The sequence below is a fragment of the Penicillium crustosum genome, assembly GCF_028827405.1.
Source record: "Penicillium crustosum strain IBT 35664 chromosome Unknown utg000002l_segment0_segment0, whole genome shotgun sequence".
NCBI lineage: Eukaryota > Fungi > Ascomycota > Eurotiomycetes > Eurotiales > Aspergillaceae > Penicillium > Penicillium crustosum.
In genome coordinates, this window is record NW_026623123.1 from 4,419,187 (window position 1) to 4,431,311 (window position 12,125).

Genomic DNA, 12,125 nt, shown 5'->3' on the forward strand with positions numbered 1-12,125 from the left:
ATCACGCAAATGAGATCCATATTTGGTTTTCCTGCATTGCTCGACAAATATTCCATGGCCCCGCCTCGGATATAGGTGATCGCCACATTGCTTCAAGGAGTAGAAGTGTTCGATGCATATTTCCAAGACCAAATTTCTCGATCATGGCATTCAGCCGTCCTCGTAGGCAGTCCTGCTGGTCGGGGTTGAGAAGACATGAGCCCACCAGAGCGATCGGCCAACAGAGGCCAGAGTTGATGCGCGCACTAGGCGACAGCTCATCCAGGTATGACATGGCTTCTGTCACTGCGTTTTCCACCATGCCTTTATACATTCCATCCCTGGTATATTGAAAACCACCTAGGGAGGTGTATAGATAGATGAGTATGGCTTCTTGGAAAATTAGCCCAGCCAGACGGACCTCCGCCCCAACGTTAGGGTAGGGCGACCAGCGTATAACCTGGGCTTGTATGGACGCAAACATGGCAATATCATCAGCCGTTGGAACGGCTGCCTGGGTATCGCCCATGATCCACTGTCGGCCGAGATCGAAAATGCAGGGGATCAGCAACAATAATTCCAGCCAGCAACCGCACAAATTACCCACGTACTGGGTCCGAAGTAATTCGCGCGACCGTTGTTCAAGATCCAAGTTTAAGAAAAGCTGCCCACTAAAGCGAGCATCGATTGAGATCATGCTGACGGTCGCAGTGTAGGTGTAGTATTCGATGACGAAATCTTTCAGGTCTCGTGGAACTGCCGAGTCGCTCTGGGCAAGCAATTTGACCAACAGAGAGTTCGCGGCGGATAGATGGTCGAATATTGTCCCGTTCATATCACCCTTTGCTGTCTGCTTTTATTAGATTATGGAACACATTATTTCTGAATTGTGGATTTCCCACCTCAGTAAAACACATGAGAAGCGCCCCCACTAGGAGCATGAGAGGGTTCGATTCTTTCCCGTCAATAAAGTCCGTTACTCCACGGCGGAAATGCTGGAGGGCTTTTGTGTAGTGACTGTGGGCAATTGTGTCTGATTCATCCCGTGACCGAAACGCGCGGTGAGCGGCGCTTTGAGTGATTACCAGCTGCAACAACAAGTCGCTAGAAAATGCCAGGGGTACAATCTGTACCAGAAAGGGGTTAACAGGCGTAGAGCCATTTGCCATACAGTCGGCTGTTGTGGCCAGATAATGACTGAGAAGCTGATAAGACTCGGCATCATAGCCAGGCAACATAGATAGGCTTCGCGGAAACGCGTTTCCCACTGGAACAGAGGTGACAAGAGCGTCACTGGTAGGGGAACCCCCGGTAGCTGTTGATAGTCGACGTTGATTATGGATTTCCTCATGCAGCATCGTGTCTTCAGGCTGGTCTCCAGTAGTCACCGAATGCCCTGCACTCGATGAAACAGATGGCGCTCGTTGCGATGAGGGACTCCTAGGCATCGACATTCCATCGAGCCCCTCAGTGGCATCGAATATATTCGGTCGGCACTCCTCTATCGCAGGTACTTGAGCTTCGTCCTCAAGGCTGTCTCTCTTGCCAAGTACATCCGGGGGCCACTGGCAACTCAGGTCATTCCGCCGACAGCCAGCACAGATTGGATGTGTCTCGTCACATTTCTTCTTGCGACGCCTGCAGGTCAAACAGCCAGTTCTTACTCGGAAAATTCGCTGCACTCGTCGATCTGGCGGCATCTTTGTTTCCGGGAGATCAGAAGGAGGCAGGACATTAGGGAATATCGGCACCAATCGTATCTCTGGGAAGAGATAAGAAAGTGTGGGGTAATCTTGGCTCGGCCAATGTACTTTGAAATATCTAAGAGAGGCGACAAAACACCGGCTTGATGATCTTTGTGTCTTTTTAATCCCTTCAAAAGTACTTTGATCTTATACCTCAAATTTCATTCGGCAACAAATCATCCATCACCACAGTATCGTATCTATCTAGAAAGCCCCTAGACTTTCTGTTTTATCAGAACACTATTCAAGGTTCATTGATCGCCATCACTTTGATGTGTAGATAAACACAGTGGGCTATTGCAGCAAGTCAAATAGGGTATCACATAGACTAGAGCTGTTGGGTATTACTATAGCTCTTTTGGTTTGGTTTTGTATATTTATTCCTCTCGGGAAAATAGATATCAAAACAAGAATTGGGCATCAGTCACCACTATAAACTGGCGGTCTAGACTAAACTCAACGTAAATCGGAGCCCCGAAAATGATCGGACATCCGAAGAAACCACCCATGGACTTTAAATATCAAAGAATGTCAGCAAATCCTCGAGTTAAGGCTGCATAATTCCGGGATACTATGCAACCGACATAAACCAAAGTGTCAGCCAATCAAAAACATCCCTGAACCGGGAGAACCCACCAAGCGGCCTCTAAATATGGTATATCATGTTGGCGATCAGTCACTTCACGTGACCTGTGTGCCGAAGACCCGAAAACTGACACCTGAGGATTCAAATCAAGCCACAAAGATGGCGGTTCAGGGTTCTCTTCGCGTGGACACAGCCCTAATGACAACTGAAGACGGGTCCAGCCGCCGGTATGCAAGAAAATTTGGGAGAAATAGAGGGGCAAATGGAGTCTTGCCACTGTCAAGCTTTAATTACTACCCAATCACTATGCTCATCATTGCAAATTGGAGAGACTGTGGGTTCTTTTCTGGCGGTGTTAAGCTCCCTTGTGCTTTATCGCCGTTCGAACGGTTGGGAATATGCCGACGGCCTAAAGTTTTTATTTTTTTTTATTCGTGGCTGTTGATTTGATATATAAACGTTCCCCATTGTTGTAGTCTGGTTCGTTCTTTCCTAGTGACTCAGGTGTCGCGTGCACATTTAGTTGGCTTTACAGGCATAATTTTATATTCTGTTTCCTAATTATTGTCGATTGGTTCTACAGATGAGCATAATGTCAGATTTTAAAGAATCTGGCTCGACCAGATCACGGTCGACATCAATATCCAGTACCGATTCCGAGTTTCATGCATCAAGAACACAGTCACGATCTCAGAGCTTGGCTGGTTCTCTAAGGACTAGGCTGCGGTCTTTGTCAAATCCAGGAATGACTCAGGTGGATAGAGTTTATTCGGGACGTCATCTCAATGATCAGTCTGTATATCACAGCGACGATGGGTCCGACTTTGGTGAATCAGGCATTGAAAACGAGCAGAAGCCCGATACTATCCAGGAAGTGCGAAACGGAATTGTGAACGAGCGCGATTTGGATCTAGAAAAGGCCGATGCTGCACAGCCCGACCTTGAGAAATCGAGGACGGCGAAGTCGAACCGGTCTCGTCACGACCCAAAACTGGTAGGTTACTCCAGGTTCCCAAATCTGTACTGGGTACTAAATTGTTTAGGTAAACTGGGACGGCCCTGAAGACCCGGAAAACCCGAAAAACTGGAGCAACAAAAAGAAATGGGCTGCTACCATCACTGTATCACTATTCACATTCATTTCGCCGGTCTCTTCATCAATGGTTGCACCGGCGCTGCCGTCACTGGCAGCAGATATGAAAGTCACGGATGAGGTAGTCTCGCAACTTATGCTCTCGATCTTCGTTCTAGCCTACGCTGTTGGCCCTTTATTCCTCGGCCCACTTTCAGAGATCTACGGCCGAACCATTGTTTTGCAGCTCGCGAACCTCTTCTTCCTGGTTTTTAACATCGGGTGTGCCGTATCGCAAACAAAAGTCCAAATGATTGTCTGCCGATTCTTCGCTGGACTAGGTGGCAGTGCCCCGCTAGCAGTAAGCCAAGCCCTCAGAACTCCTCCCGAGAAAAGCTTATATCTAACGACATCTAGATTGGCGGCGGAGTCCTCTCGGATTGTTTCCGGCCCGAAGAGCGCGGAAAGGGAATCGCCATCTATAGTCTTGCACCACTCCTGGGCCCAGCCCTCGGCCCCATCGCAGGAGGCTTCATCGCCGAAAACACAACCTGGCGATGGGTGTTCTATGCGACCTCAATAACCGATGGCCTAATCCAACTCATGGGCCTCTTCTTCCTACGCGAGAGCTACGGCCCGAAAATCCTCCTCGACCGCGCCGTCCGCCTGCGCAAAGAAACAGGCGACGATTCCTACCAAACAGAAGCAGAGCGCCAAAATAAGACCCTACCCGAAGTTCTGCGCAGCTCACTCATCCGTCCCTTCCGCCTCCTCTTCACCCAGCCAATCGTCCAAGTCCTCGCCCTATTCATGGCCTACATCTATGGAATCATGTACCTCGTCCTCTCCACATTCCCCACCCTCTGGACAAGCCCAAATTACTACAACGAATCGACCGGTATCGGCGGTCTGAACTACATCTCTCTCGGACTGGGCTTTTGGCTAGGCTCGCAAATCTGCGCCCCGCTCAACGACCGCATCTATCGCCGTCTCAAGGCGCGCAATGGCGGTGTGGGAAAACCGGAGTTCCGCGTCCCACTGCTCTTCGTCGGCGCCTTCTTTATTCCCGCGGGCTTGTTCATCTATGGCTGGACCGCTCAGTACCACTGCCATTGGATCGCGCCAAACATCGGTGCTGTCCTGTTTGGTACTGGCAATATTATTGCCTTCCAGTGTATCCAGACTTATATGGTTGATACATATACACGGTTTGCGGCTAGTGCGCTTGCTGCTGGTGCATTCCTGCGCTCGTTGGCTGGATTTGGGTTCCCGCTTTTCGCACCGTACATGTATAGTGCTTTGAACTATGGGTGGGGGAACAGTTTGCTGGCGTTCGTGGCTATTGTTATTGGGGTACCGGCGCCAGTGTTTTTGTGGAAGTTTGGGGAAGCGTTAAGAAAAAAGAGTACGTTTGCGGCTGGCTAGGCCATTGACGAATTACTTTTTAAGTTTTTTTGTGTATTAAGATTAAATTTTTGCTAAAATAATATTTAATTCCTTTATGCTCAAACTGAGAAGTTATGGCGAGTATGGCTTTTAGCATGTGTCTGAGGGTGTCGTCGGAATGCCTCGGCTGCCCGGGTTCGGGTTCCCAATACCGTTTTATCTACTCCGTACGGAGTACCCCATATGGGGTGCAACATCGGATCTGGAATTTATGCCGAAGCACATGTAAATTTGTCTCAGTTTGAGATACGGATACGGATACTCCTACCTAGATTTTTCCTCCAATCGATGTTCGGTCTGCAGTGGACTTCAAAGGTCATCGGCAATTATGAGCTACAACACAGACAAACACGGTGTGCACCGTACACAATGAAGGTGGAATCCAAAGGGAATGCCTTCGTTAATTTGTCCAAGCACCGATATCTCAGCATACGAACAGATTACACATCTAGATGATATTACCAAGCATTCTGTACTTCTATCCCCACCAAGATATTACTGTGCCTTGATCTAATCGTAGGGCTGTAGAATCGAACAAGAGGGAGCATCTGTAGTAGATGCATCATGTGTTGAGATCCATTACAAGAATGTTTAGATGGGAAGAATTGATAGGAGTAGAAAGTATGTATTTAGATCAAATAGAATATAGAGAAAATAAAAACAGATGGCAATGCAGACTATCCACATACTAGTCTGTCTGCTTTCCTGTTAGACAGGGGGGGGTATAGAGATTCTATGGTCACATGATAATATGAGGTCCAAAACAAATGATTAATTTGATTCGCGCCGCGAACCGTCACTCGGCCGACATCAACCGAGGTCAACCAATGGGTGGGGCATTTACAGGTCCTGCTTGGTCTCACTGCTGCTGCTCATGGCAGTCTCGGCCTTCTCGGCTGCGGAGTTGACCTGGAGCTCAGGGGTGTCGAGACCCAGATCGTTCTGCATCTGGGTAATCTCGGCAATGGAGAGCTTGGGCATCTGCTGAGCGACCTGGTAGGGCCACTTGCCTTCGACGTGGGCCTTAGCGAAGATGATGTCAACCTCCTCGAGATCACGACCAGCGGTCTCACAGTAGAAGAACCAGGCGAATGGGATAGCGATGAAGTTGACAAGCGCGAAGAAGAGGTAGATACCCCAGTCAGACTGGTTGGAGAACACGGGAGTGAACATGACGACGGCGAAGTTGGTGATCCAGTTCACACAGGTAGAGGCGGAGGCGGCCTTGGTACGGGTGCGGAGGGGGTTGATCTCCGGGGGGTAGATCCAAGGCAGAGGCAGCGTAGTAAATGCGAAGAAGCAGATGAAAAGGAAGATACCGACGATAGCACCCTTAGCATTCTGCGTGTTGGAGTCGATGAGACAGCCCATAGTAATGATGAAACTGAGACCCTGGCCGAGGAAACCAATCAAGAAGAGGTTACGGCGACCGACCTTCTCAATCATGAAGAAGGAGGGAATAGTAGCAAGGGCGTAAACCGTGGCAAAGACACCTCCTAGAACCAGGGGGAGCTTGCCCTCCATATGCAAGTTCTGCTGGAACAGTAGGGTGGAGTAGTAGATAGCGGCGTTACAACCAGTGAATTGCTGGAAGAACTGGCCAGAGCAACCGATCATCATACGCTGGAAGTTCTGAGTCTTACCACCAGTAAAGAGGATACCCCAGCTGCTACCAGCCTCGATGGTTTGCATAGCCTTAAGATCGGCCTTCATAAGGTTGAAATCGGCAAGTACATCGTCAGCGTCGACAGAACTATCGTTGAGCTGAGCGAGAACCTGAAGGGCTTCCTGGTCATGACCCTGCATAACGAACCAACGAGGTGACTCGGGGAGCATGAGAGCACCGGCAGTAACCAGGATAGCGAACAGGATCTGGAAGGCGACGGGGAACCGCCATTGAACAGAAGAGTTGACATAAGAGAGACCAAAGTCAAGCCAGTAAGCGATGAAGGTACCGACAGCGATGATAGCACCCTCGAAGCAAACGAGGAAGCCACGGTTGTGAGCACGTGAGCACTCAGACTGCCAGACGGGGATAGTAGCGGTATCCATGCCGTTTCCAAGGCCGGAAATGACACGTCCAATGACGAACTGACCCAGTCCCCAGTGGGGACCGAACGCAGCAGTAGAGATAACAGTACCGAGGATCATGAGCAGGCCACCGGCCACGAGAAGAGGAGTGCGGCCAATACGTTGACCGTACATCATGGTGAAGATGGCACCGAAGAAACAACCAAGCTCGTAACAGGAGGTGACCGCACCACGCAGGACGGCGACGTGCTCGGAGTCACCATAGAGAGGAGGGAATTCCTTAGTGAATTGGTCACCAGAGATGATACCGGACATCAAACCCTGATCATAACCGAAGAGTGAGAATCCAACAACGGATGTAAAAGTGATGGCAAGATGGAGCTTCTTGCCCCGTAAGCCGGAGGTTGTGGTCCACATTATGAACGGCCTCTATTAGATGCAGAGAGGAAAAGACCAAAGGACATGGGGAAAAAGAAAAGAAAGCTCAGACACTTGGGGGGACATTTTCGTCCCTTATATGCATTCCTCATTGTCGATTGGCTTAATGCCAAGAGGAGAAAGGTTTTGGAGTGACATCGGCGGCGCTACCACATTGGATAGGCAAGTCTCGCGACCCGCCGTGGGTACCAAAGAGGGTCAAGGAGGGTCAAAAGCCATATTAGTGGGGTTGCGGGGATGCGACGAGAAAGTCGTTGTTGTAGAGACTACTACTGAGGAGAAGAGAAAGCAGAGGAAGAATCACGATCTATTCAATGCTAACAAACCAGGGTATATATACTCCAGAGAATATACCCTGCAAAAGTCATATGAAGAGCGCTGAAGTCTGTCAACAGGGATGGCAGGTCCCAACAAACATCTCGCAGGTTTGCCAAGTGTACCAGGCGGCTTAGGTTTACCGTTTTGGGTTTTCGTAATATATCAAACTGCGCTAGTTCAAACAACGTTGTATGTACTTCAAAGTCGCGTATACTCGCTACGTAGGGGCTTTCAATCTTTTTTTTAAAAAAAAAAAAATTCTCTCGTGGCTTTTGTGGGGGGTGGATCACATTAATTCCTGGGGGCGCCTGGAGGCGTCTGGAGGTTGCCGGTGCGGGCGACGTATAGCCGGAAAAGGAATCTTATCCGGAGTACGGAGGTAGAGAGTAAGTAACCCTGCAACCATGGGGAATTGGAAATTGGGGGTGGGGTCAGGGGCCGAAGATTCTGTATGGTCCAAGGTTCGTCCACAATTGGTACTCCATTGGTTATTATTTTTTATTATTTTTTTCATCTTTTTCCCTTTTTTCCTTTTTTTCCCCTTCTTTTTATTCTTTTTATTCTTTTTGAGCAAGCCTCGGTGCCGATTGGTGTTCAAGCCTAGGAAAGTTCTCGTGAAAGTTGCCTTTTTCCTTCCGAACTTCGCCATGCCCGATGCACCGGCCGGTTACGGCGACGGTTCAGCCGTACAAAGTACCTAGGTACATTAATTTCCTCGGGGATTTGTGTGGGATGCCGTCTTGAGCAATGATCATCGGGATCACGAGCCAAAGCGACATCCATGAATGAGATCTGTGGGATATGAATCAACGGCTTGCGTCAGGTCTAACCCGTAAGGTCAACCTCCATATCTGCTTGATATTTGAGGGTTTCTTATACAGAAAGTGTCATCTAGTATATACTTTTTTTCGGAATATGGCCGAAAAAGCCCTTCCCGAAGTAACCATTCGGGAATGATTCGGATACTGACACATGCGTTTTTAATGTCAAAAAGAAATCCCAAAGGCCGAGTGTACTGTACCTCATACTCCATACAAAGTACCCAAAAGTCCAAGTGGATCCGTTTACTAAGGCATATCCGCATTAGGAAAAGATCATCTTTTCCAAGAGAGTTGATCCCGATGATTTTCACAGGTAAGCACTCTTCCAAGGTGGGGATATTTGCTTACCACTACTTGGCTCATCAACCAAGCCTTCCAAGAATTTTGTATCCAGAATTCCATGAAAATACCAAGAAAATACCAAGAAAGTTTATGAAGGCGAAGCATTTGAGATTCATAGCTTGGCCATTTATATCTTGGCGGGAGTGTCGAGTACATACATTATAAAAAAAAATTGGATGAAAAAAAAAAATATTCACACGGGCCCACACAAGATCCCGGCTAAAACACTGAAAAGGCAATTTCCTAGACTCGAGCGGGCATTGTCGGACAATTCACCTCCGATCTAAGATTGGGCTTACTCTGCTTGCGGAAAAAAAACCAAAACTAGATTGATAGACGTGGTAGCGCAGGCCTACAAACCTTGGAATATTAATTTCCCTGAACCAATAAAACAATTCCTTGAGTTGTGCGTATGGCCACGACAATCCTCGATGCCTTCCCGAATAGGAACATGCGCTCTGTCCGCGATGATGCCCTGTTCGATATGAGTATGTAGTTGGCCCCCGGGCATCCGTTTGTGGTTGTCGCTTAAGATGGTTCCCGACTTATCGTATAAGAGGAGCCGATACTTCGCGGGATACGGCTTGTAGATCACGGCAAAGCCATCAAAGTCAAAACAAAACTCTCAAAACGTCATACAGCCGCCATAGTATGTGGCGCTTCTAGGGTCTTGGCGTCCCCCTCGAGTTCCTTGTGTTCCTTGTGGGAGCCTTGGAAAGCAGGTTGTTGCCATGCGGGATGGCTGAACTCTCCGCAAAACTTCTTTGTGGTCTGAGTGATAAGGTTCCTTGGAAGGTTGGAAAGCAATCCTACTCTCGCTGATTGGTTTGGGGAATATCGATCCCCGTTGACGTCTAGAAGCCACACCTATCAATCTGAGTATTTCGAGCTGCATCGTTAATGTTTACAAGCGCGGTTGTGAGTGAACAGAAATTGGATGCAGCTAGCATTCCATTCTACACAATAGGGCGAGGAGTATTTCAATGTACCAAATCCCAGGTAAACTACATATATATATATATACACACTATTCCAATACCCAGGGAGGGAAATTCGCATTTTAGGATAGCTACGGGAATGTCCTACCAGCTCTACGTGAATCTCAGTTTGCAAATATCTCTCTCGGAGCTGAAGAAATACAAGAACAAAACGAGGGCATCCTCAGCGTAACATCATCTGTAGTGTGTCAGATGTGCTTGAACTGCAGATGTTTGAAGGATTCGCAACCAAAATGATATCCGAAAGGGAGAAGGAGAAAACGGAGTTCATATATAACGTTTCTTCTACACAAATGTACTCGTTTTATTGGAGATTTATCTACCTTAAATTTCATTTTCCGAAAGTCTGAACATTGTTGTGGAGCAATATATAGTTTGATTGCGGGGATACACATTTGGTGGGGTATAGGTAAACTGGGGACACCCACACTCATTAGTTTATATAGTCTGTGTGGATTGTAGGCTCAAATCATCCGGAATATCCGCAATGATTGCAATAAAACCCGAGAACCCTTTTTAACGGGGTAGAACAAGATATCATTCAATAAACTTTTTATAGACAAGCGCACCTGCCGTAGTGCATCGTATTTACATATATAGATCGCTAGTTTACCCGGTGATACCAGACTCGGTCTTACCGTTCTTCTATAAATCATTAGCATCAAACTGTCAAAGGGAAGGACAAAGGGGTCATACCAGAGTACGGTGGTACTTGATGCCGACGTTGTTTCCACTGGCCGCGTTGTACGGCACAGGGCTGGTGTAGTCGTAGGTAGGTTGAAGACCGTGGTAGGTCTTCTTCACAACCTCTGCGATACCATGACCAGCAGAGCACTTGCCCTTGGTGTCAGGAACGGGCCACTTGGAGGAATAGTTATCGGTAGACAGAGGGCCAGGGTAGGTCTGGTTGATGTAGGCATTGCTGGTATCAACTTCCCAGTTGACATAGCCGGTCTTCTCAGCGACTATATTCAACAGATTGGCGCCACAATCCCAGCGGCCAAGGGAGGGCAGACCCCAGTTAGCAGACAGGGAGGCGATGATTGAGTAGTGGGTGTAGAAAGTGTCGTCGGTGGTACCCTTCAGGTGCTTGGGGATAGCACCTCCAACCAGGAAACTGAAGACCCGGTTGGGGTGGGAGTAGTTACCACCCTCATCAAAGGTGAGCAACACTAGGCTATCCTTGTTGAAGTGCTCGTTCTTCAGCAGGGGAGGCAGGAAGCGATCGACCCAGTCGCCGGCCACAGTGATGTCGGTGTCGTGGGCATCGTTGGTCATGTTCGGTGTGATGAACATGTGTTGGGGAAGGCTGTGGTGTTTTAGGTCCTCGTAGAAAGTGGTGAAATTCTTGATTTGGCGTGGGCGCACGGCATCGTCGGTAACCGAATCGTACAGAACTAGCGGGTTGTGCTTGCGCACGTACTGGTTCGGGCCGCTGAGGGGGTACCGCATGCCCTGGTAGCCGGCATAGGGCATGTCCTCTTGGTACTCACCCCAAGCGATGTGCTTGGTGTCAAACAGATCGGCAATAGTTGAGACATTGGCGGGGATCTGCAGGAAGTCATCACTGTCCATGCCGAAAGTGTCCCCCCGGCAGAAGCACAGTAGTTGGGCTCCGAAGGGTGAGTGACGGCAAAGTAGTTGGTCAGGAGGATACCCTCCTTAGCCAGCTTAGCCAAGTTCTCATCTGAAGCAGCGGTTTCGTAATCCTGCAAAAGAGTGAGCACGTGGCCATTATTATTATTTATGCAAGGGGGAAACCCACTGTGTTCTCTAGCCAGATGTTCACGAAACGATCGAAGGCCAACCCCTTGACATTTGACACAGGGGAGTAAGGAAGGACCGTATCACGGGCTGCATCGATCTCAGCTTGAGTTGGGGTCTTCTCAGTGGTCGTCTTGGCCGCGGCCAGGGCCAGGGCCCCGACGAACGCGAGAAGAGTTTGTTTAGTGAACATGTCTGGAATCGCGGTAGTAGAAGCTGCGACGAGAAAGGTAACAGAGGGGTAGATTGGTCGGGCGACACGCGATCTTATACTCGAGCCAGCCTTGGAGGCATGACATTCTCCTCATCGGCTGGAAGAATGCGCTATGTTACACGGCACTTCTAGCCGATACCACGTTGTGATCGATGCAGGGCTAACTGGCTGCATTTTCACGGGGTTCAAGCCTCCAGGGCGTTTATCCCGAAGAGTCCAGGCTTCAACCGAAATGACCTTGAAGTGAATAAAAGTCACCTGGTGGTTTAATTGGGCGAATAGCAGATAGTGGACCGAGTACCTTCCCGCAGGTGGTCCTTGCGTTGCACGTTGTTATTGTCCGTGCCCTAACTGGTTAACCACGGGGGTCA

At 48.8% G+C, this 12,125-nt stretch overlaps 4 protein-coding genes across 4 annotated transcripts; 1 reads left to right on the forward strand and 3 right to left on the reverse strand.

The window, feature by feature from the left end:
* Position 1: 1 nt before the first annotated feature.
* Positions 2-1,679, reverse strand: N7487_005192 (Zn(II)2Cys6 transcription factor; the record flags this gene model as incomplete). Its single annotated transcript, XM_056872939.1, has 2 exons — positions 2-829; positions 882-1,679. 2 exons carry the CDS (start codon positions 1,677-1,679, stop codon positions 2-4), a joined length of 1,626 nt encoding a protein of 541 aa, XP_056730659.1.
* A 1,376-nt stretch (positions 1,680-3,055) lies between these two features.
* N7487_005193 (MFS transporter) lies at positions 3,056-4,807 on the forward strand (the record flags this gene model as incomplete). The annotated part of the gene is made up of 3 exons (XM_056872940.1): positions 3,056-3,304; positions 3,354-3,743; positions 3,800-4,807. 3 exons carry the CDS (start codon positions 3,056-3,058, stop codon positions 4,805-4,807), a joined length of 1,647 nt encoding a protein of 548 aa, XP_056730660.1.
* Positions 4,808-5,668: 861 nt separating this feature from the next.
* Positions 5,669-7,276, reverse strand: N7487_005194 (uncharacterized protein; the record flags this gene model as incomplete). Its single annotated transcript, XM_056872941.1, has 1 exon — positions 5,669-7,276. One exon carries the CDS (start codon positions 7,274-7,276, stop codon positions 5,669-5,671), a length of 1,608 nt encoding a protein of 535 aa, XP_056730661.1.
* Positions 7,277-10,385: 3,109 nt separating this feature from the next.
* N7487_005195 (putative acid phosphatase) lies at positions 10,386-11,733 on the reverse strand (the record flags this gene model as incomplete). The annotated part of the gene is made up of 4 exons (XM_056872942.1): positions 10,386-10,421; positions 10,473-11,389; positions 11,434-11,485; positions 11,542-11,733. The coding sequence occupies 4 exons, from the start codon at positions 11,731-11,733 to the stop codon at positions 10,386-10,388; spliced, it is 1,197 nt and encodes a 398-aa protein (XP_056730662.1).
* Between the last annotated feature and the right edge of the window lie 392 nt (positions 11,734-12,125).